Source organism: Micromesistius poutassou (genome assembly GCF_964030765.1).
Source record: "Micromesistius poutassou genome assembly, chromosome: 20".
In the NCBI taxonomy this organism is placed as follows: Eukaryota; Metazoa; Chordata; class Actinopteri; order Gadiformes; family Gadidae; genus Micromesistius; species Micromesistius poutassou.
The window spans coordinates 1,130,883-1,156,286 of NC_140290.1; the positions used below are offsets into that span (position 1 = coordinate 1,130,883).

The 25,404-nt window shown below is 45.2% G+C and overlaps 1 protein-coding gene across 1 annotated transcript; it reads left to right on the top strand.

Moving 5' to 3' along the window:
- Positions 1–264: 264 nt before the first annotated feature.
- col9a1c (collagen, type IX, alpha 1c) lies at positions 265–23,424 on the top strand (the record flags this gene model as incomplete). Its single annotated transcript, XM_084484779.1, has 36 exons — positions 265–347; positions 1,295–1,377; positions 3,256–3,327; positions 4,089–4,218; positions 7,146–7,542; positions 8,687–8,767; positions 9,286–9,303; positions 10,269–10,358; positions 11,293–11,328; positions 11,614–11,685; positions 11,950–11,994; positions 12,135–12,170; positions 12,565–12,588; positions 12,701–12,754; positions 12,890–12,982; positions 13,302–13,343; positions 13,781–13,837; positions 14,028–14,081; positions 14,760–14,813; positions 14,984–15,037; positions 15,163–15,216; positions 15,389–15,442; positions 15,557–15,610; positions 16,360–16,413; positions 16,649–16,702; positions 17,788–17,832; positions 17,932–17,985; positions 18,399–18,452; positions 19,449–19,502; positions 19,675–19,746; positions 19,856–19,891; positions 20,680–20,826; positions 21,422–21,476; positions 21,589–21,774; positions 22,016–22,102; positions 23,222–23,424. 36 exons carry the CDS (start codon positions 265–267, stop codon positions 23,422–23,424), a joined length of 2,838 nt encoding a protein of 945 aa, XP_084340905.1.
- Between the last annotated feature and the right edge of the window lie 1,980 nt (positions 23,425–25,404).

The window sequence follows — 25,404 nt, forward strand, 5'->3', positions numbered from 1 at the left end:
TGTGGATAAAAACATATATGTAGTTCAGCAAAAAATATGTTGCCAAGGAATGCAACACAGCCCTCATGCATGACAGAAGCACCTGCCTTCAGAAAAGAAAAGATAAATACAACTACAAAAAAAGTAAAAAAGTAAAAGGGCTACAAAGTCTATTCCCAGCATCCAGATGGTGCAGTCTGGCTGGATCATGGATGTGTGGTTGCATCAGATTGCACCTTGGTGCACCGTATTAGCATGGAGATGGACAGTTAGCCCATTGCCACTATGGCCGTGGGAGCGGGGTCGTCCTTTGACATAAAGGGCGTGATGTTCGCCCTCCATGACTCCTCTGAGAGGGACCTTGCACAGTGAGCCATTAGTCATTACCCTGGACAGCTGGGTGCCTTGGCCCCTTGATCACACACACACACACACACACACACACACACACACACACACACACACATTACAGAGACTAGACCGGGTGTGTGCGCGTGTGCGCGTGTGTGCGTTTGGATCCTTCCGAGTGACAGGCCATGTCCTCCCTCTGGTAAAGGACATCCCTAATCCTCCAAGGTCGATGGAGCACATCATCTGAGTCATCGAGTGGATGCTGTGTTACTAAAACAAGGACTGGTAAATTACATCAGTCAGAGAACCATGACTAGAGCCAAGGAGAAGGAGGACGAAGGAAGGGGTTTGAAAAGGTTTGCAGAACACAATGATGGACGATAAGAAGATTGTTGTGCTAGTAAGCGGTTCAATGTGTAGGATCAGTGGATCAGTATTGCTATTAATCATCCACAGTGTCTCACTATTATATTTGTGTGGACATGTTGAGCCAGACAGACATAAACAGACATCGGGAGAAATGAGGACAATGTATAACCCCTGCTTGGTCTTTATGATAGGGAATGGTCATTGAGTACATGCTAATAGTTGAGAGTACCTCATGGAGCTGAAGTGTAATGACTCCTATTTGCAGCGGAGAAAAGCACATGATGGAACATGCGTGGGATGGGTGCTGATAGCAGCTTTAATCGAATTGGCTGGATACTTATATTAAGACTCATCAGCATATCAACATTCCCTGCACTTCTTTGAGTGATTTTCCGGGATTTACAGGTTTTCTCCTTATTCCAGCAATTGTTCAATTATTTCATTGTTTTTGATCCATCAAATACATTCAACACACGCCACTGAATTTTGATTGCTGTGTCTGACACATAGGCTTGGTTCTGGTAAAGGTATGATTCTGACTTAAAGTCAGAGAATGTGAACCATGACCTTTTGCAACCTCCTCCTCCTCGAACAGAAAGCAATCATGGCATCCTGTGCTGCCGTACCCTTCCTTCTGCATGGCCCTGCTCTACGCCCTCTTGGTGCCAGCTCTTGGACGTGAGTGACACATGTCCCCTGACAACACACACACACACACACGCACGCACGCACGCACGCACTGTTTACTGCAGCCTACCCATGTGCAGGGTACTGAGTGCACCAATTCTGGGAAGCTGTTTGTCAAATCATCGTTCAAATAAACCTCATTTGTGCGTGGGCCGAAAACCAACATTCAGACTGCTTGCGCGCAAGGTCACTCACGTTATTAAAACTCAGAGGTATGCAGGGGAGACTAAAAATAGCCAGAGTGCTGTGCGGTCTGGCTGTAAAGATTAAATCAGATTAAATCCTCTCCAATAATCACGTTAAGCTCAACACTGCAGTTGATTTGACGGTACGACGCCAAAACTAACGTGTCAACAAGCAAGGCAGTATCACGACAATTTCATGATGTTTTCTCCCACAAAATGCTATTGTTTAACGCCAGTTTTGTGTGTTCTGCACTTCGTTCCGCACAAGGCAGGCCTTCTGTGGCTGGGTTTCCTCCCGTTTTATTTACGCGACTGTGTCTTAATTGGGGTTTTTGTTACGCTGGGTGCATTAACCACTGGCTTTCTGAGCAGATTGCCACGGCATGCAGTATCTCACGCCAACTAGCAGCCCGCGTACGCAGTCAGATAAGTGTTTACGGGTCGTAAAATTGCACCACATAAATAGCGTCTCACTGTACCGCATCTCGTTTCTCAGCAGTTCTGTGGTAACGGAGAAGGGCTTCCAGATGTGCGGGCCGCTCACACTGGCTCAACGCTAAATGAGCTGACTCAGGTTATCAACTGGGGAGCCCCTTCGGCGGTCTTCCTTCCCTTCATGACTTCCAGATTTTTAATGGGATGCGGGGTGGGGTGGGGGGGTTGGGGGGGCTTGGGGGTGGGCTTCTGTCCTCCTTCAGAAACTGAGTTTTTCAGAAAGTACTGAACAAGGATAGTGCCCTCTTCCGACAGACTCAGAGAAACTACTTACATTTACATTTAGGGCATTTAGCAGACACTTTTATCCGAAGCGACTTACAATAGGTACATTTGTCAGAAGAAGGTGAAACAATATATCACTGTGGGTACAGTAAGGATGTTCATAGAACCAAGTGCCAAGCACTCACAATCGCTAGGTTAACCCATTCCCCATATACAACAGAGATAGGTAGGATAAGATGCTACACAACTAAGTACTATAACTAAGTACAACATACAATAAGTGGGTACATACAAGTGCTATATGTAAAACACTATAAAAAAACACTATAATATATATATGTAAACACTATACTCACCTAATGTTTGACTGAAATTAGGAAGTGTTCTTATTTGTTGATCAGAGATAGGTGTCAAGCTAAAAGTGAATATAACTTAGCTTAGCTTGATTTAAATATTAAAAGGTACATAGAGGCACCAACAAATGTAGACTTAGCTAAACTTGAACTTGAGCCTGAATTAGCACTCCTCTCTCTCTCTCTCTCTCTCTCTCTCTCTCTCTCTCTCTCTCTCTCTCTCTCTCTCTCTCTCTCTCTCTCTCCTGAACAAAGGGAAGTTGTGTGTTTGCAGCTGTGACCTTTAGGCATTAGGCACATGATAGATGCTAGATAGATAGATGATAGATTACCATTATCTATCCCCCGTTATGCCCATAATATGATCAGGATCACAATCACATCACCTGCCTGACAACACTCGATCATATCATATCCCATCCTAAACTGCATGGATAATAGAGTAGCTTTGTGAATATCTCCTATAATTAGCACAGTTGTTTGCGAGGTCTGTCCACTGTTTGTCCTTTGAAAAACGATAACAATAGAAACAATGAAATGCTAATGGTGTTCTGTATATACAGCAGGGACCGGTCATAATCAGGTTCTGTCTCTCCCCCACGCTCTTTTAGAACTAGATCTCAACCGATTGGACGGCGATACCGTCTGCCCGCCGATGAGGAGTGGACAAGATGACCTTCCAGGTGAATCACAGCATTGAAAATGTTCCAGCTGGCCGCCAGCTAATGATCTGTTCGATGGGCGCAGTGGAAAGAAAAAACGAAAACACAGCAGCTACTACAAGTGGTTGTAAAAAGCACCAGACTATGTATTGAGGAGTTTTGAGCCAGGGACAAGCAGAGAATCTCAATTGGGCTGGTGGCTTTAATTGCTTTGAACAGGGTGGGCTGCCCCACAACTCATAGATTTCGGGTAAAGGCAAATAAAAGGTTCCACTTGAGAGTGGAGTGGATTTTTAGCGCCGGAACAATTTAAACTCAGCAAGATTTGTAATTGCTCACTTGGGAACAGAACATCTTGAAATGCTGTGGTTTCTGAGGGTGTAATGTACGTTTCTAGGGAAACCTAATTAGATTCAAATGGGTTCTGCTTCACTCCTGACTGTTGTTGATTCTTGTTTGTGGGAAAAACTTAAAATCCATATGTAACAAAGTCGAACTCCCAAAAAAAGCATGATATTTTAGTAAAAAAAACATTAACAAACTTGTATCAGATTATACCAAAACTCGAAAAAAAAGATGACGCAAATTCAGACAAATTCATAGAGCGATACTAGTGTTAAGAATATGAACGATACCATTCTTTACTAAGATCATGCTAATTGTAACAATAATATTAACAAAAACTGAATAAGATTTATAAAAAGAACAGTCCCATCGTCGTGAATAATGAACACAACAAGAGTTCTTGTTACTGAGCGTGAAGCTCCTCTGCGTGTCCCCAGGCTTTGACCTGATCACCCAGTTCCAGCTGGACGTGGTGTCTCTGAAGGGGGTGCGGAAGGTGGAGGGCTCCACTCCCCTCCAGGTGGCCTACCGCCTCGACAGGGAGGCCAACTTCCAAATTCCAACCAGGTAAATACAGCCGGGCGGCGGCCGGGCTCCGGCATGCAGCTGTTGCGTTATTACAGGCCCTGGCCAGGTGTTGCTGCAGCGTCCAAAGCACATCATTCATAGGAAAAAAGAGAAAGAAAAGAAGAAGACGAGAGCCTACTGGACTCTGTGTGTATGTGTGTGTGTGTGTGTGTGTGTGTGTGTGTGTGTGTGTGTGTGTGTGTGTGTGTGTGTGTGTGTTACGTGTGTGTGTGTTACGTGTGTGTGTGTGTGTGTGTGTGTGTGTGTGTGTGTGTGTGTGTTATTGTGTGTTACTGTGTGTTACTATGTGTTACTGTCTGCCTGTGATGTGAGTGTGTGTGTGTGTGTGTGTGTGTGTGTGTGTGTGTGTGTGTGTGTGTGTGTGTGTGTGTCTGTGTGTCTGTGTGTGTGTGTGTGTGTGTGTGTGTGTGTGTGTGTGTGTGTGTGTGTGTGTGAGACTTAGAGACTCTCCAAACACTTCTGACATTGTTGTTGTTGATCTTTTAAAAACTATTGTGATTCTGGAAGTGGGTTGTTGCTTTGACATGTACATGGACCTGTGTTTCTCAGACAAAATGTTAAAATACCAGCCATTAACTCATGCTCTTTCAGTAGGTGGTTATAGCACAAAACTGGTTGTACTTATTTATGGTAGCCTTGGACACATTCATAGACTCTGTGTTAGAGGATTGCAAATCGCTGGACTTAATAAGAAGAAATCTAAGCAAATAGCCAAATACTGCTCTGTGTCAGCAAGCATAGGCAGTCTGCATGTATGGAGAAGGCCATCTCTACCCCTGATAACTATGTATTTATTTACTGATTTGCTTGGCTGTAAGTACTTGCACAGTGTTTGTGTTGCTGTGTGAGACATAAATGGGCTCTTTATGTGTGTTTGGAGCGGGGTGACTCACCTATTACCCTGTTGGACCAATCAGTACGTCTCCATAGTCCATGATAAACACAAACCATCTGATTTAGTAGTGCATACCTGTGCATTACTGTATATTCAGTGTGTGGTAATGTGCACTTCATGCCTGTGTATGAGAGGGACAGAACGAGAGAGAGAGAGAGAGAGAGAGAGAGAGAGAGAGAGAGAGAGAGAGAGAGAGAGAGAGAGAGAGAGAGAGACAGAGACAGAGACATTGTGGGCCTCTTTCTATACGTCTGTGTTTCTAGAGGCATGTTCAATCCCACTCAAAACCTGGCATCTGCAATCGGAGAAACCGCATACTTCATCATGCGTCCTCGTCTGGAGTTGCATGATAGTCAGGGACAAACTAATTACAGACCAAAATTTAAGGTTGGAAACCAAAGGAAGTGTCCAGGTATTCTGTTTAGTTTTCTCCCCTGTTCAATTAACCTAGCGATTCAGCGAGGCGTTTAATACCCACGCTGCTGGTGTTGTTGTGGTCGGGCCCTGGTTGGGTGTGGTGGTGGTGGTGGTGATGCAGGGAGTAAGTGAGCAGGTGAACCTGCGTGAAGTCTTTTGAAGACAACCCGAGCTTGTCTTTCCACAGTATCCTCCGCTGGTGTCCTGGCGCTGTGTCTAATCTCTTCCTGTATCCCTGGAGCTTTCTAGAAGGGATCCTGTTAATACCTGTGTATTATCCCGGGAGTCCAGAAATGCCCAAAACTGCTTTGAAGTCAAGCGTCTGCCATTGATTAAATTAATTAATTAAATTAATTAGTATGTGTCCTGCACTATTCACTCTCTCTCTCTCTCTCTCTCTCTCTCTCTCTCTCTCTCTCTCTCTCTCTCTCTCTCTCTCTCTCTCTCTCTCTCTCTCTCTCTCTCTCTCTCTCACATGTGCTGCCCCAAAGGGCTTCTCACCCGTCGGGGGTGCGAGGCGGGGGAGAGTGGTCTTCATTTGTGTGTTTTATTGGGTTAAAGGAAACTCTTTATTGCTTCACCTTGATCATTTAACTAGACAGTAAAACGTGGCTGACGTCCCTCCCCCCTCATGATCTATAAATGCACCACCCATTGAGAATCTGGTTTGTGATAGAAACCCAGGGGGGAGCAATAGACTGTGGTCGGAGCCCCATTTGTCGCACGTGGCGACTGAAGCGTTGAGGAGGCCGCGGGCCGCTGTTAGGGAACGTGTTGGGATGGATGTAACACAGCCGCCTCCTGGATTTGATGTATTATGATGTAAAAAGACCACAATAGTTCGGCACACTAAAGGGTAAGTGAACGCCTTGTTTCCGCTCTGGATCGAACACTATGGCATTTAAAGACATTAATTTAGGTGGAGAGTTCTAGGAAGGAGGAGGGAGAGATGTTATCCCCATGGTTACGGCCCAATCCAACCTTTGTGATGCTTTTTTTGGGGTTGCAACTACGCACCATTGAGTAGGAGTGGTATAATGAGGGATGTTGCCGGACGACAGGACGGAAAGTGTGTTGGCTTTGCATGACGGGAATCACATTTCGTCCCGTTTACTGAGAACGGTGACCGCTGATTCTGCCACCTAGAGGCCGTTGGAGGAACCACATAAGTCTTTTCGCTCCGAGACTCACCAAACAGATGTCATGGTTGCCGCCTTGCTAATAGCCTGAACCTCTTATATTCCACCCCCCCTGTGTGTGTATGTGTGTATGTGTGTTACTGTGTGTGTATGTTTTTCTTTACAATTTTTAAAGAAAATTGGCACAGCCCCCCAGAGGGGGCTGTGCCAGCTAGATGTTTGTCACTGCTGGAGTAAGCACATTCCATGCACTTTTAAGAAATCTTGTGTTTAAATGTATGAAACGATTGGAGGAATCTGGGAATAGTATCATTGTGGTACTTCTAAATCCCACTCTGAGCTGTGCTCGCTATACCTCCAGCCTGAGGGTGCACTGGCTGAAATGTTTGTATATAGACTGACTTTTAATATTTTTGCATTGTATTTGACATGTCATGGTTGCCCCCCGCCAACAGGCTCAACTTCCCCGGGGGTTTCCCAGACGAGTACTCCTTCATGGTGACCTTCCGCATGATCAAGAGCAGCGTCAACAAGGTGTGGAACGTGTGGCAGATCGTGGACGAGGACGGCCACAAGCAGGCGGGCCTCCGGCTGAACGGCGACCAGCAGGCCCTGGAGTACTTCCTGATGGGCGCCGACGGCAACCTGCAGACGGTCACCTTCCCGGGCCTCTCGGTGCTCTTCAACACCAAGTGGCACAAGGTGATGATCGGCGTGGAGCGGGAGCAGGTCACGCTGTACGTGGACTGCATGCCCGTGGACCGCAGGCCCATCAAGGGGAAGGGCCCCATCAACACCGAGGGGGACACCCTGATCGGCCGGCTGGAGACGGACGCCGAGGCTTCGGTGGTGGTGAGTGGAGGCTCGGACAGACTTATTATTAGCGTTGCTAATGATTGTACTCGGGGATTTTATTTTAGGGGATTTTTTTGCTGACGCTTTTATCCAAAGCGACTTACAACCATTCCTTCACACATCCACACTGACGGCGGAGTCAACCACGCCGAGGCGTCTTGCTCACGGTGATGGCGTCTTGCTCAGGGACACCTCGACACTCAGCTAGGAGGAGGCCGGGGATCGAACTAGCAACCTGTCCGGTTACCAGTCAACCCGCTCCCCCTCCTGAGCCGCATGCCACCGTAGTACAGTTGGAGACGGCGTCGCGGCTCGGTCCCATCAAATGCGTGGCCTCGAGTGTGGCACTCGCCTCCCGGTTACTTTGTATCAGACGCATGCTGGACGTGTGCTCGCGTGGGGCACGGGACTCTGGGAAGGCTTGCACGCGGTCGGGTGATCGCGGCGCATGTAAAGGGGAGGGACAAAAGTTTAATTTCAGTTAACTATATGCAGATGAGCGCTTCATGCAGCCCGGCCATGCGATCCGATACAGAGAGTACAGAGGAAGTAAGAAAATGTAAATTATGTTTTGGATTTAGATACAATAACTCTTATTTCAGCCCTAGAAGGGGAGCGTGACTAGGTGGGGTTGTTGAACAACTTCCTGATTACTATTTGGAGCAGCTAAACAATCAAATCAAAACTCAGTGACAGCCCCATCAGAGGTTATTAAAAGGTACTTTCTGATTGGGAATGTGTGGCCTCACCCTGGGTGTGGTGACGTCAGCAGAGGTTTTAGTGTGGCTCACTCTCCTGCACAATACTGGTCACCAACTGTGGCTCAGCAGCATCTAAACAAGTTGCTCCGATTTATTTGTGTGCTGAGCTGTGCTATAATTCTTAAGTGCTGCTGCTCCTGCAAAGCCGCTCAGCTGGGCTTTTGCTGGAAACAGAGAGAGAGTGAGTGAAGAATGTTAATTCCTTAAGCACAATCAGTCTCGGAAGACCACACGTTTAGAAAGACGTCCCGGGTTTTAAACCCCTAAATATCCATTTCACCTGTGACTAAACATACAAAAAAGGGGATTTGGAAATGTGTTTATTTTAATGAACAATGACAATTTAAATTGTTGAAGCGCCTTCTCTGTGTCTCTTTCAGTTTGAGCTCCAGTGGATGTTGATTCACTGTGACCCAAAGAGGGCTCAGAGGGAGAGCTGCAGCGAGCTGCCCGCCACTGAGGTACAGGGAAGATGGGGACAATGACCTGTTTGATTCCCTCTCCATTTGTATGACTGCCCCCTCTTAATTTGGTTCAAGATGACAGGCGTCCCTGCTTTTTTTCTGCCTCATTTGGCCAACTATTTGCACACTGGCAAACATGGTTGATTTCTAATGATACAAACCTTCACCCAAGTTTTTTTATTCATTCCTTTATAACATTATTTTATTCCCTCTTTATAAACTGTACTTCCTATTTTTTTATTCTTTTCAATAGTTGTTATGGCTATATTCTCTGCTGTAAGATGTATCCTCTCTGGCCTTCAAACACTTAAAATAAGATACATAGAGTATTGCAAAAACAATGTCGATTTATGTTAGACGCGAAAAACTTGTTTATTGCTTCAAACATAAATCAACATGTTAGAAGCAAAAACTGTTTGTCAGTTTTGGCTTCTAATGGGACTTTTGGTTAAGGGCGGTTTGGTGCGACTGTTTTCACTAACTCCATATGTATCTGATTTCTCTTGCTTCTTCAGATGTTTGCCAATGCTGAGGTATTTATTTTTCTACTCTTCGGTGTGTTTTCTGTGTGTTTTTGTTTCTGGAGCAAATCTTTTTTCTCCCAATCCCTGTCGCGTTTTTTCCTCGTTTTCCTCTGCTCGCAGTCTGATGTTTGTGGTGTGTTTTTCTTCCAGTGTTTGTTTGTTTGTGCATTTTGTTGTCTAGTAGTTGTTCTGTTCGTATAGATAGATACTTGTATATTAGTTTGTCTGTTTATAAGGTTACATGTTTTCATTGTTATAAGCACTGTGAACCGCCATAGCGGTATTGCTATGGGATGACCAGCCACTCAAAGGTCAAAGATCACCAACATTGATGTCTCTATGCAGACGATAGCAGAAATGAACTGTTCGACAGCTAGAGGATCCGCTCATGGTGATGATTGTCTTTTAACTGGATTCAGGACAGAATATCACTGCTACAATTATTCATGCGACAATTGATAAGCACGTGGACACAAAGCCGTCTGGTGCGTTCACCAGCAATTAATTACTGATTTGGTTTACTTTCAAATCTTGAAATCTACGGTCAGGTGGATCCATGATAAGCCCTCCTGATAGGCCCTCCTGATAGGCCCTCCTGATAGGCCCTCCTGATAGACCCTCTTGATAGGCCCTCCTGATAGACCCTCCTGATAGGCCCTCCTGATAGGCCCTCCTGATAGACCCTCCTGATAGGCCCTCCTGATAGGCTCTCCTGATAGGCCCTCCTGATAGGCCCTCCTGATAGGCCCTCCTGATAGGCCCTCCTGATAGGCCCTCCTGATAGACCCTCCTGATAGGCCCTCCTGATAGGCCCTCCTGATAGGCCCTCCTCACAGAGGCGTCGCCGTAGGGCCAACACAGCCGCTGCTCATAACACTAGCCGTGGGTCTGCTACCTTCTGCGCGCCTTTTGTGTTCTTGTGCTCGCTGCTGTGGTAACGCCGCTCACCCTGTGCCCTCCCCGTTGTGTGCCAGCCGGACAAGGGAATCCAAGGACCCCCGGGTACTCCCGGCCCCGAGGGCCCACGCGGGCCCCAAGGGGAGAACGGCAGAGACGGGAGGGATGTGAGTAGCATCCTGTGTGCCTTCATGAACAAACCGTATAGTCTAGTTACGTAGGTTCTCCTTAAGGGTATCTGTTTAGACTTTTGGACCTCATGACTTAATTAGACATATTTAATAACGTTTGAGCACATGCATGCATACCGTTGTATGAGTAGTCCATCAATAATACCTTATCAAAATAAAGAACTATGATCATAACTTCCAAACCATATACTCACCTGTACATGAACCTCTCATGCTCTCAATCTCATAGCAATAAGCCACGTTTTTATTGAACTACTTGACTAAAATACTGCAGGAATAATTGCCACGGGATAATACATGTTTTTGTTTTAATCATTTAACAAACGTCTAAGCTCAGTGTTTGTCTGATTGGAACTTTTAGTACAGAAGCACTTCTTCCCAACTTTAGGTTTTATGAATTTTAAAAAGGTCATTCAGAACCGTTTTAATGGGGATTTAACCTTAATACAGCGGTCAGTACCCTGGGGTACGTTTTAATCACTGTCTGCTCCAGAGTGCATTCCCCTGCATTTACATAAGGGGGGCACATTAGTGCTGGACAATCACTCAGACTTGAGAGGAAGTAGAGAAACAGAATAATTGTAGTGTCTTTATTATATCAATAGACAAAAACAATACAAGCACGTAAAAACTAAAAGAACACATGAAAAACACTTTAAGGGCAACTATTCGATATTGTTGTGGCTAGGGGAGTGTTACTCCAAGCCAAAAGGTACAGGGTTAGACCCCTGTGTCTAAAGTCTACTTGTAGTCGGCCCCTATCTAGTCCTTCATGGCATGCATCTCTTTTCACAGTGTCACTTTGGAATGAAGTGTCTTCCAAAACGTAGTCAAAGTACAAAACAGTAACGTGAGCACAACAGACCTTACCAACCGACTTACACCTGGCTGCTCTGCGTCTCTCCCTCAGGGTCTCCCGGGGACAACTGGCAATCCCGGAACAACTGTAAGTAAGCAGACGATGGAGCACATTCACCCTGTTTCGAAAATCACCCCATCCTGTTCTCCCGTCATTCAGTTCCTCTGGTCCACGCCAGAACACCTGCTGTTGAGAGTTCACGCCTGATTGGCCACCGACATTATTCGACTCTGATGCGCTCGATGTTGACCGTCACTTCCTGCACTGTAGCCTAGCAACGGTGCCATGCGACGGTGCAGGGGGGGAGATAAAGATGTTTTAATGGGTATCGTGTTTGTTTTGTCATCCCGCGCTGCTGCTTGTTCCCCTCAGGGCGCCAAGGGGGAGCAGGGGGAGATCGGCCTACCGGGACAGAGGGGCCTGGGCGGCCTCCCGGGACCTGCTGTAGGCATTGTTTACCCGTCACACTTGTAGCATTATATGTGTGTTTGTGTGTGTGTGTGAGCATGTGTTTAGTCTTTGCATGTGTATCAGTTAATTGTGTGTGTATTTTTGTGAGATTGTTTGTTGTTACAAACTGATTTTATAACAATGTGTGAATGAGCCGGTGTGGGAGTTCTGTATGAGCTATTCATGCGGATGACGGGTGTTTTAAAGTAGAACGTATAGAAAGTGTATGTGAGATGGTGATGGTCTTTCTGTACACAGGCGTCCCCTGGCCCAATGGGTCCAAGAGGGCCGGTCGGAGAAAGAGTAAGTAAAACTAAGCTTAAAAAAAAGAGATTAGAAGGGCATTTACTTTTCTAAAGTCATGAGGCCGATTCCTATCCAAACTCTAATATTATTCCTACTCTGTTAGCTGAATCCTGATTGTTTTTTGTATCTGATCACAGGGACTTCCTGGTTTTCCTGGAGCACCAGGACCCCCTGTAAGTGGAAAAGATGACATAAAGCCACCAACATACACATCACCATAACCATAGTCACCTTTTCCCTATCGTTCAGAACCTTCCAGTCGTGCATGTGTTCAGTTATTGCAACTCCAATGTGAGCTGTGAATAAACAATACATTGACATTGTGATAAATCAAAGAGACCTCAGAATTCAATGATAGTACATTTGCAGCACATTTGCTAACAAATGTATGAGTTTCACAACGTAAACTTTGCTTGCAATTTGCGACTAAAGTGGATGAATTCAATTTCTGACAGTTGTGGTCCGTGGTCCGTCCATATTGGGACAGGAACAGGCGGCTTGGGCGATTGTGTCTTCCCAGCATTACAGCTGTACTCATATTCTTCTCTTGTTGCTTTTCCTCCACAGGGGCCGGCAACAGAAGGACCCGCTGTATGTGTTTGCCAGACCTGCAGTACACTCTTCTTCTTTAACCACACATATCCTTTTGGACATTGAATATGACATCAAAATCCAAGTCGTAGTAAACCACTGCATTTCACAGGGAACTCCCGGGAAACCTGGAATTCCGGGAGACGAGGGCAACATCGGACCGGAGGTGAGAGGGATGGATATCTGAACGGTTCTTCAGGACTCCTTTTGATTTCTCTGGTCCTCAGTGATGACAACAAACTTCTAAAATACCAGTATGCCAGTATGTGTCGGTTCAATACCTGCATGGCTCTTTTCACAGGGTGCCCCAGGTCCCAGGGGGGATAATGGCAACCCAGGTGTCGCTGGCCTTCCCGGGCCACCGGGGCCGATGGTAAGCAAAGATGTCCCCTTGGTGGTCCTCCAGCTAGATCATGCTCTCGTGTCTCAGCGTGTTTTGTTCCCTCTTCATCTTCTTCAACGTCTGAATGGGTTCAGACGTCGTTTTGGTAAAAAAAAGTGCAACCAACCGCCTGATTTCTCTGACTGGTGATGTCTGTAGTGGGTGATGTCACTTCCTGTGTATGGGACACACACATGGAAAGTGTGGGATACATGCCAATGTGTGTTTTTTTTCTGTTAACCCTCTGGGAGTTTTCCTGCTTTGGTGGCTCCTCCTCGTGGGGACATCTAAACCTTCAGCTTTAGATGTGGTTCTCCCTGCTGTGTTCTAGGGGCCTCCTGGTGTCGGCAGCCCCGAGGGGAGTGGGGAACCTGTGAGTGTGTTTTTTTACTTCCAGCCTGTCTACAGAGCTAACGTCTGCCGTGTGCACGCATGCCAGCGGGTCACGGTAAACGCATGTCGGTGGATTAAGGATCACGTCACCGGAGCGCTGCAAAAAAAAAAAAACTCGCCTCGGGGAGATTTCAGTCAAATTTGGTTTACTGAATTCCCTCTCGATTCTTTCTAGTCAATCCTAATTCAATTTGGAAATGTGTATATTTTGTCAAAGTGTCATCTTTTAAGGACACGTTTACGGTTCCCGTCTGACTAGTCGTCTCGTCATGTCTGTCTTCCTGCCCGTTGGTCTGCCTGCATCTCTCTCTCTCTCTCTCTCTCTCTCTCTCTCTCTCTCTCTCTCTCTCTCTCTCTCTCTCTCTCTCTCTCTCTCTCTCTCTCTCTCTCTCTCTCTCTGTCTCCTGACGTTTGCAGTGTCCAGCCGCTTGCCCCGCGGGACCACAAGGACTGGCAGGGCTTCCAGGCATGAAGGTGAGGGAATTTCTAACGAAGGTCAATCAGTCGATAGTCCATGGCCAAGCCAAGCGTTCCTCCCAATTCCCTCCCGTTCCCTTTGTTCTTAATGCGATATTGTAACGTTACCGTTCAGCTCTCCAGCACTGTCCATGTCTTGAGATCATTGGGGTGTTGGGGTGTTGACTGCTCTCCTGTTTCTCTCCAGGGACACAAAGGTAGCGCTGGCGACCCTGGAACACCTGGCACAGACGGAGCACAAGTATGTGTTTTCTTTTCTTTTATTTACACAAATGAAACATGCATTATAAGTTTCCCCACTAGTAACTTGGAACTTTGAAGCTACAGCTTCAACCATATCATCTCCCCACTGTTCCCATGGTGGAGGACATCATCATTTATAAACAAAGATTTGTGGAGAAAAGCAGTCCTTGTATGGGTTGACTTGTGGATGGGCAGGGTTTTATTCAAAAGAAACGTCCTTGTTCAGATGTATATTTAATGATGTAAATGTATGGTTATGTCTGTTTACTTTCCCTTAATGGCTGTATCCTAAGCTGATGATGACATGGAGTAGATTTCAAGAACCAATGGTACTCAGGAGTAGCTTGGGATATTTATTGTTGTTGGCTAATACTACAACATCTTCAAGCAACATTAACAATGTTTTTATGTCAACTATAAAAAGGTTTTTGCTACATTAAGTTACGATGTGTAACCCAGTCCCACCAACGTATGGGAACTAAAGATACATCGGTGGTTCAGAAAGTAGAATGTCCTCCTCCTGTGCCTGTGATGAATGAGGCGGAGAGTGCGGCAATACGGTGTTGAGGAACAACGTGTCTTTTACTTTCAAACTTCAAGGAATTGATGTAAAACCTTTTCCTCATAGCGCGCAACAAGACTTTAATGGGATTATTATTCATCCACAAATCTCCAGGGAGCAGACGGACTTCCCGGGGCTGCAGGTCCTCAAGGACACATGGGCGACGACGTAAGCGGGGCATTCTCCAACACCACTGAAGTTCTTCATAAATCATAACCCATACTGATTCATCCATGCTGCAGCATGGGCTCCATATGGGCTATAATTGTTGCACTGTGTCAGGAACCAGATACCCAACGGGTGTAAGCGTGTCCAGTAACGCCTTTTCCTGTCTCTAGGGACAAAGAGGGCCTATTGGATTGTCGGGAACAACGGGTGAAAAGGGAGATAGAGTAAGATAAACAATCCCAAGCTTCCTCATCTCTTCAAATGCAGAGCTGAGGTGCTCCTCCGTTCGGCGGCCCCAAAGCGGCCCCCGCGGACGGCTGACTCTCTCGCTCTGTCTGCTTGTTTCCAGGGTCCTCCCGGTTTTAATGGCAACGTGGGTCCGACCGGGCCGCCCGGAAATCCTGTAAGTCAGCCTCACTTGGATCAGCTCCATATCTACTGCGCTTCCAAGACATGGTTCCTTTTGTTTGTTCCTTCAAAGGGGAAGGGCTTTGATATGGTACAGTGTGTGAACTGCAGAATGACTCTCTCCGAGATGCTGACAATGCAGTGTGGGTGCATTTCTGCTCTGCTAGGGTGTGGAAGGTGTACGAGGACGTCAGGGTTTGGAGGGTCCTAAGGGGGATGAGGTGAGAATACAATTCCTCCTCTACGGTCCTTTTTATCTGTGAGGTATTGTGAATGCCTCTTCTCATTTAAGCCAGTGGATTTATAGTCCCCTCTACCCCTGTGTGTATCATTAGGGAGCAGACGGTTCACAAGGCCAGCAGGGTATCCAAGGAGACAAAGGAGAAACCGTAAGAAACCTTGCATAATATCCACATCTTATTCTGCTCCCATGCTCTTATACCTGCCTCTACCAGCCAACCCTAATGAGTGGGCTGATAACAACTGCTACGGGGTTGATAGAAAAACACATGGATTTAAAGTTTTTTAGATTTTAAAGTTTCAACTCCTTTAGGTCCCATCGCACAGTACATTCTAACTCTGTTTTTAGCAAGCAATGCGATACATGTTAGACTCAAATATTATCAATAAAATAGGTGAGGTCGACATGTAATCAATCATAGGATAACTCAAGACTAGACTGCTTTGGGTTATCAGATGTTCCATCCGGGGCACACTTCCATTTTTGCGTCTCTTTCACAATGTTCATGTTATGTTACATCAAGCCTGTTCAGAATTCAACACCAAGGCGTGTGAAAAACGGATGCCATTTTCATTTAGGTAATAAAAATTTTTTGTGTTTGCCCTCTAAGCTAAGAAGATTTGAGTTACTGTCTCGATGATGGGGCCGTGGGTGGTGGTGGGAACAGAATACATATTTGAATGCAGCGGATGAATGGGGTTCACTTGCAGGCAGCCAAGCACTTAAACCTCTCACTCACTGCCGTTTGTGCTTTCATGATCTATGGCCTCATTTCCATTTGCTTTAAACATTATCCTCTCCAAAGGATAGGAGAGGGGTGAACTGAAATACACAAGATTCTACCTGTACCATGTGGCTCTGTTTGTGTAAGTAATCACTGATGTTGTTGTGGATCAGGGGGAAGCCGGCAAAGATGGCATGGATGGTATCCCCGGAGTGGACGGCAGCAAGGTGATTTCCTGCCTTCACACACGCAAGCACATGCACGCACACGGACACACGCACACACACACACACACACACACACACACACACACCCACAGCACAGATACAATCATATACAGTGCTCACATAACTCACAGTCACACACACATTCTGCTATACAAACTCTTGGACACACACCTTGGTGTATGTGTGTGTGCTTATGAAAGACATATTAATCCATGCTGCTAATCTACTGCCACAGGGAGATGCTGGTGTTGCAGGAATAGTTGGCGTCAGGGGCATTGTGGGAATCCCGGTGAGTACTTTTTAAGTACGTTCTTACAAATGTTTTTGTTTACATTATTTCATTAGCCCTTCAGAGAAGGGCTAATGAAAGAGAAGGGCTAATGAAAGGGCTTGTTAAAATGATGACACAATTGAATTTGTCTACACAAGCAATGGAGGTGATCTAAATTTACACAGTTTATGCAGCAGGCCAATGTAGTTGTTTTTTGTTGTTTTGTGCAATTAATACTTTCCTGCAGTAATGTGTTTGAAACAATCGAAAATATACCACATTATGGTCCCAGGGGATAGGAGGCCATAGCTTTGGGTAATGCAGACCATATACAACTAGATGCCTCATCCCCGTTCTGCGCACATAGCTCTACACATAGGATTTACGTTCTCCAGACAGCAATCTGTCACTATGTGAGGAGGAAGCAGAAGTGTCTTATATTAGAAAATGGCAGAGTGAGACTATTCCTCTTTAGTGATGGGTTTCTCAATCCATCTACTTAACCAGTGATGAATAGGTTTCAGAGTATTACGCCAATCCATCTTTAGAAAACCCCATGAATGAACTAATCAATGGCTCACTATTTCATTGAGTCTAGGCCCAATTGTGGCCGATTTTTGTTAGCTCCATGTTTCTAACCATACACAAAGGTACATAAAGGCATCACTGATAATGGCAACATCGGAAAATGATTATGGTAATCCTTTTTGTATCGTGACTTGATGACGCATGTGGGACCAGAGACTACACCAGTTGAGAAGCACTTTGCTAAACGACTAAATACTGAGAATACAATTGTATCTGCTATGATATGCACAACGTTAAAACTGATTGACTCCTTTAATAAGGCAAACACCCAGAAATACTATTATAGCCAAGTTTAGTTTTTATGGATAATCAATGGCCCTATAACTCCCCTGGTGCTTGATTTGGCTGTGTTCCATGTAATATGAGAGAGAAGCGTCTGGTTCGGAGCAGAAATGAGCCGCTGTATACAAGAGGGTCCGGATTACTGCGCAAGAGAAACACTTTCATTGACTTTATGTTTCAATGACAAATTGCTCTGTTTCTTTGTTGTGTTTTCCTATTTCTCCTTCCACCAGGGCCTTCCAGGGAAACAGGGACTGGTTGGACCCACCGGCGAGAAGGTAATTAAAACTGCACGTCTATAAGGTCAATGTGGCACTTGCCTGATGTTATTATTGAAGATGTAATGAGTTTCTTCATTCATGTTATGTATGTTTCAGGGAGACCTGGGTGCTGAGGGAGCTGTAGGGCCTGTCGGACTTCCTGGAAAAACGGTGAGCGTTTCGGATCACTTTGTTAGGCTGTGCCCTTCAGTCCTATGCGTACACTGGGATGTCTAACCATGCAGTCCTAAACAACAATAATCCTTTGATATACCTTGGATAATTCCTGAGCCAAACAGTGTCTGATCTTATTATCCTTAAATTGGATATTAGACTTTACATCTTAGCGTTATTTGGAGAATGACTGCTAGGTTCCCATTCATTGTTATCAACAAACAGAGATGGCATTGTCCTAAAACAATGTCCCTTAGTGTTTAACTAACGAGTGGCTCTGGGACAGCATCTGGTAGACCTCCAGCTCATTCAGTCTAATGTCTCTGAAGCATTCTCATTAATAACCAACACTGAGCACACATTTTGACATCTAATTTCCACAATACTCTCTCTCTTTCCATTTTTTCTAGGGCGAGACAGGAGCGTCAGGAGAGGATGGAAAAACAGGAGCCAAGGGAGCCACAGTGGGTTATTCCTTCCTCTTTATCCACCAAATGTTGGCAGAGTTAGACTCCACTAGATTGATTTGAGGAGAGACACTTGAGGAAGTTACAGGTTTAAGCGTTTACCGTTAATCCTCTACTTCCCATTGGCACTTTCGGAAAGGTTTCTCAAATGGGCCAGCTAAATGTCATGCCTGATCATCTTAAGTGGGGCTGCAGGATATATTTAGCAGCTATAATTTGAGTGTAATTTTGAAAAAAATAGAACATCCTCCTTTTATTGTGACTGCAGAGTTCAGCGAAACGGAGTCAGACAAAATTCTAATTCTAACTCAAACTAGACTAATTTGAGGTGGTAAATATCAATAAGTTCTAAAACAATACACAAGTTGCAGTGGTCCTATATACAAGTAATGCATTTAGGAATACATCAGATAGAGTTAGTAGAGTTGTAATGTAGACAGTGACGGACTGGACGGTCTGGCATTTGGGCAGATGCCAGAAAGGCCGCGGCTTCTCGTGGCCCGTTTGGTTTCTCGTGGGCCGTTTGGGCCGGCCAATCACGGAGCGGCATGCTTGTTGGGATCGCGCGGCCCCACCGTCGCGACAACGGCCCCGCACTATCTCCCCCCCCCCCCCCCCCCCCCCCCCCCCGTCAACAATCGTGTCCGCGCACAACCAACCCCCCCCCCACCCCCGTCAACAATTGTGTCTGCGCGCAATCAACCTCGCGACCGCGACCAACCCGTTTTTTGCTCCCAGTCCGTCACTGAATGTAGACAACACACAGTAACAGGTCCCCGACCATCAGTGTCAGTGTTTGACAGTGTTCCATTTTCTATGCTCTGGGGGAGCAGCTAGTATGTCCATGATTTGATGGATCTCAACCTCCAACGACGTCACTCCACCCCCACCCCTACCCCCACCCATCTCCACCCCCACCCCTACCCCCACCCTATTGTCCCTTACACCGTATTCCCAAACCAATCTCCACCTCAACCCTATTTCCATCAACAGGGGGAATCCGGAAAGCAGGGACCGCTGGGAGCAGAAGGCCCACAGGGCGTCCAGGTGAGGGACTGCACCCTCAGAACACACCACATGTGATCCTTAACAACCGCTTTGACCCAGACGTTATCAAGCTTCTTGCTTTAGAAAGTATGTGTGCCCTCGCAGCGTGGTGAGAGCCTTCAGATGGAAGCGACCACCAACTGGCATAATGTTGTGTTTGTCTGACTGACAGGGGGACAAAGGGGACAAGGGGGACACTGGTGCAATGGGAATAAAGGGCCACACTGGACTCAAAGGAGATCAGGTGAGACTCCACAGCAAGTTACAGCGTGCCATGGTTCATACAGAGGGGATGTAAGAACGGGTTCGTCCAACATGCCATTTCATGTGTTCTTGTGGGTTTTGTTATGCAGGGGCCAATGGGTCCATCGGGCCAGAAAGGAAGTGAGGTACAGAACCGCGTCCCACACACATGTATACAGAGTTGGAAATACTTTATACTGCTGCAGCGGCTCTGCCAATGCTAATTCAACTTCTTTGTATTCACAGGGAGATAATGGTTCTTCTGGAGATCCCGGAATTAAGGGCGACCAGGTGAGATGTCTTGAAGAGATACTATGGAAATCATGGCCAGAATTGACACCAGAGAGCGAAGAAAGGTGCCAAAGAGAACCTTTGTGCCAAGAACAAAACTAGAAATCAAGTAGCAACTATGTCTTTCAGCCAAATGATGAGCGGGATTCCTTTGATTTATTGTGTTACTAAATATTAGTTTGGACGTCCCGTCCTCTTGGTGTAATTCACCACCATTAGTGGTCCCAGACCAACTTGACTTGGACAGAATCCCTGGACGATTAAGGCATCAATGGATTGCTTTTAGTCTATTCATATTAAATCACTTACATAGATGTGAACAAAAACCAAAAGGTGCATTGATAAGCAACATAGTGGAACGTACACTTTCTCTATAGCTTCTCAAGGACTCCATTGTCCTCCTTATGTCAAGTTGTTCATAACACACACATTGAGAAGCAAAGAGTCTTTTCTGACTCACCATATTGTTGTTTTGTGTCTTTCAGGGGCCTCCTGGTATTCCTGGCGTTAGGGGAGAGGTATTACACTGTTTCATCCAACAAAATCACATTGGATGTGCTATAGTATATTCTAGGCTACAGTGTGAGCACATGTAGCCCAGGCTGAATCCGTGGGGCTAACATTAGCTTCTCTGACCCTCCAGCTTGGGGCGCAGGGCAACCGAGGAGCGTCAGGAGCCGAAGGCAGGCCAGGTCAGCCAGGACACGAGGGTCAGCATGGGCCCATCGGGCCCCGAGGCCTGGAGGGAGAGATCGGCATCCCCGGGGCCCCAGGACCCAGGGGCCTACCTGTAAGACTTTATAATACCAACATCAAGATACACACACACACATACACACATACTATACTGCTGTATGTCTACTTATTATTACTCACAGGAGAGACACAGTCTCCTTGGGCAGTAGCTCTGTGGGTGTTCTTCAAAAGGCCAGTGTCTGTATTCATCTATTCTGTATCCTGGGTTTATCTGTGTTCAGTTTTGGAGCAGCGAACTGTACTGCGCTACGCCAACCTCTGCTGCTATTAGTGGATTGCTTGGCTGCCTACATGCTTCTTTGATTGGAATAAATAAACTTTCCAGCTATTTTGTAAATGGTACTTGGCAAATGTGGCAGGGTTATCTGAGCTACCACGCCTCCTCAAGCATTTCTTTATTCAGCAGCATGAGGCCATTACTACCACCGAATCTCAATGTGTCCTCAAAGAACATAGCTAATAAAGTAGTCTAACACAGAAATATGAACAGGATTTCATCTATCTATGATAATCGATCAAGCTCATGTCGCATTTCAAAGCCCTGATTTCCCATTGATGAAAATGTCAGGTTGTTTGGCAAAAAATTGTGGATTCATATTTAAGCGTATGTTTCTTTGCTTTTTACGTAGGGTCCTAAAGTGAACGATGACAAGCTCAGAGACATTTGCTCAGCCATTGTTGAAGGTATATGTTTACAAGTTTCACTTTATTATTTAAAAAAAAAGATAGTCAATCATCCCTATAGATATCTGTAGGTCAAAATAATCCTCAATAATGTTTTTGCATTTCTGGTCAGAACAACTACTAGAATTTAGGAAAGAGATGATGAAGAGACCAGCAGCACTGGGTGCACCTGGTACCCCAGGACCTGTTGGACCCCCCGGCCCCACCGGGCTCCCAGGAGCCAATGGAGAGCAAGGTCTCATGGGCCCCAAAGGGCCGCCAGGCTACTTTGGACTTCCTGGTATTCCTGGAAAGAAAGGTCAGATTTGACATCATATCATATCTTTTATATTTATTTTTTTATCGTCACACACGGTGCAGGTTTATGCAGGGATGACGTCAAACGATGACACATCAGTGCACTGCCACGAGTCTTTCACAGTTCCTCACGTCCTCACCACAACCGCCTGAAAAAGACGAGTGTATGGACGAGGTGTCGTCCTGATCACACGAACACGGCGTCGGTGCCCCTGACATGCGCTCTCTTGTCCCCCCGGCAGGTGAAGCCGGGACTCAGGGAGGGAAGGGAGACGCAGGAGTGAACGGCGTTGGAGTCAAGGGAAGCACCGGAGAGCCGGGCGTTCAAGGTAAACAACAACACACAACGACAACAAACGGTTTGTTGTTGTTTGTTACGCACACCTACGCACACCTGCCAGGAAAAAATATGTGCACTCCACATAGTAGACACACACACACATCCACTATCTACTAGAAATCCGACGTGTGCACTCCCATCCCAACACATTATTTGTAACCTAGAATAATAACCCTAACCCTAACCCTAACCCTTCCATTCCATCGTTACTCAGGACCTATAATCTCATTAGCCAAGTTGGCCCTACGAAGATGGGAGCTGAAATGGAACTAGTGTCTACACAAATGGATCTATCAAATGCGGTTGCATTTATATTGAGTTGGGAGCAGAAATCTAATCACACAGAGTCACCGGGAGACAGTGATGAGATAAATATGCTAACTACCCATCAGGGACAGAGAGAGTTTGAGGCTCACAAAGATTAAAATCCTTTGAACATGGTGCAAAGGCAACAGTTCCAATGATCCGACCAAAACATAGTTTCATCAAAACGTAACACAAACAAGAAGCTCGCTGTATTTTGATTAATACATGGAGTTACGTCACAGAGTTCAACAAGATCATCCGAGTGTGTCTTGGAACCCTGTTAAATTCTGATGCAATGGGGATATACAAGTATATATATATATATACAATACTAAATCTGCTCAGGGCTTTAGTGTTATGCAGAGCTGGAAAAAGAGGTTGCAAATTACAATTTAATCATATTGTGCTGTTTGTATTGCTTATTAATTGAACAACCCATTCAGGCCTGCATGGTACAGCAAGAAAGCAGTAAGCTCTATGTCTGGCTCAGTGTTTGCTCAGCTCACAAAGTACATCATCATCTGTCGTCTTATATTGAATGACGCACTAGCGGAGGACTCCACTTCCAGGTCTGAGAGCACAACCCCATATTATCTATGTAATATACCATCATACCATCAATATACCATCATGACCAATGACCCAGTACATTACATAACCAGATGAACTAAACAAAGAATACCTTCCCACTGCATTACATTGTTAGGGACAACAGTCTTTATTACTGAATGCGTATGCTGATGATATACTAATGTGATAACATGAATGTCTTTAATTTAACCCTACTTCAACACCATCGTAGGTCCAGCAGGGACTCCCGGCGTCGGGCAGGATGGCAAGAACGGAGCCCGCGGTGAGACAGGAGCTCCTGGCGCCTCAGGCTCACCGGGCCCCCGCGGGGCCACTGGGCCCACAGGACTCTGCGATCCCTCCACCTGCATAGGCAGAACGGCCCCACTCTACATGCTCGCTGGAAGGAAGTCAAGCAGCTACAAAAACCAATGAGAAAGAAAAAAACGGAATATATATATATATAAATAAAATAGAAGATGATTCAAAATGGTGAACCTCCACGCGACCAAGCTTGTCGTTCGCCCTCCCTGTTGGCGAGGGGTCTGGGAGCAACAATTTTTCTTTTCGGTTTTTAATGCCTCAATTCAAATTGCGGATCAAAAAAGACACAGGGATTACAGAGACACAATAATAGAATACTGTAGACATTTTTAAGTTGTACAACCTTTTAAACTTGAATGATTTTTATCTGACCAACACTGACAAAGGAACCCTCATACACATACACTCACACATCTCTTTGTCCATCTCTTTCCCTCTTGATTAGCTGTGCACAGTAGGAGGCAGCTTTCAACTGAAAGGCAAAAGCAAAATTGTGTCTGTTCTCTCCCTTTCCGCATTTTCAGCAGAAACAACAAGGTCTTTGTTGTAAAGCAGTTAAAAGTTACAACTGAATGACATTTATCAATACGCCTTAACATGTTTTCCTTTAAAGTGTATCTTCAGCAATGAGACACAGCAAGATATCATCTATATTTCAAATCTAATGGCTCAATGGACTACCACATATTTTACAAAACCAGCCGCTTACGCTGCAGTAGAACAAGCTTTGGATCACATAATAATTAACAAAGAAATGAACCAGGGTTTAATGTTACAATTATAAAATGAAGTCATCCCCAGCCACTTAAGATTATAGGTTCTTTTCTTTATAGGTCTTTCAAATAATGTAATAAAATATGTTTTTGACAAGTTTCTTGGATGATCCTAATCCATTCCAACCACTCAGTTGGAAGTCTCCATGATAGAAACATGAACAGGCACCACCATGAGGGTACGATTGTTCATGCGCTGTAAAAGAAGAGTCATTGGGTTCGTCTCAGTTCCTGCAGACATCACTAAGCTGCCGCTCGCTGTAGTCTTCTTGATAGGGATAGATCAGGGATACAGGCTGGGGATCCACTGTTGCCTGGTTACTTTGTAGAGCGTCCACATTGTCCTTTCCTCTGTCAAAAATAAGAAAGAAACAAAAAGGAACATGCACACACGCAAACATGACCTTTAGCCGCTGGCTAGTGTCCACTGAACCGCAGATGTTGTGTTTTAAAGGATAGGGCTTGGAGCCCAAATCATGTTCATAGGTACAACATCCAGTAAACATCATCTTTTGGTTTATTCTACCGATTGCAAAGCAAAGTAAGCCAGATTTTAGTGTATGGACCATTATTTAGATTACCTCGTGGTCAGTTGGACAATTAAAAAACATGCAAGTGCATTATTGTATTGGAGAGATTTGTTCATACTGCCAACAAACATTAATTTAGAAAGAGAAGGCATGCAATTTAATTTGATCGAGGTTGAAGGCAATCCGTCTCAATCTGGTTGTTTTCCTAAACTGTGTTGCTGTCAAACTAATGCAACCAAAACACAATCATTTCTGCAAAGAACATCCACATATATTTGTTATTATACAGCACAGGCAAACCAGTCCCAAGAAAGAAAGAAAAACCTTTTCCTAGAAAATGGATCTGCTCCAGTCTTTATTTCAATATACAGTACAACGTGTGTATCTCTTCCAACGTAAAACACATAATACTGATTTAGAATAGCACCAATTAATCTGTGATAACAAATGGGTAAATAAACATATTTGCATCGTTATGAATAATTTAGCAGTATAACTTATTTTTATGAATGGAGATACGTCATTCAACTAGGCTGATTTACAAAACAAACACAATGCATCACACAATTAAAGTTACGGCAATTGACGTGTTGATAGCCAACTTCCCCTTGCTATGCTATGTTTTACCTTATAATGGATGAGTAGACATTTACAAAATGATAACAAAAAACAATACTGGTACGGTTTGATCGATCAATAATAGGCCAAAGTCGATAGAGAGCTAACTTTGGGGTAAGTTGAGGGTAGTGCAAGGCAGGAAGGGTGTGGATTGCAAGTGAGCATTAAGA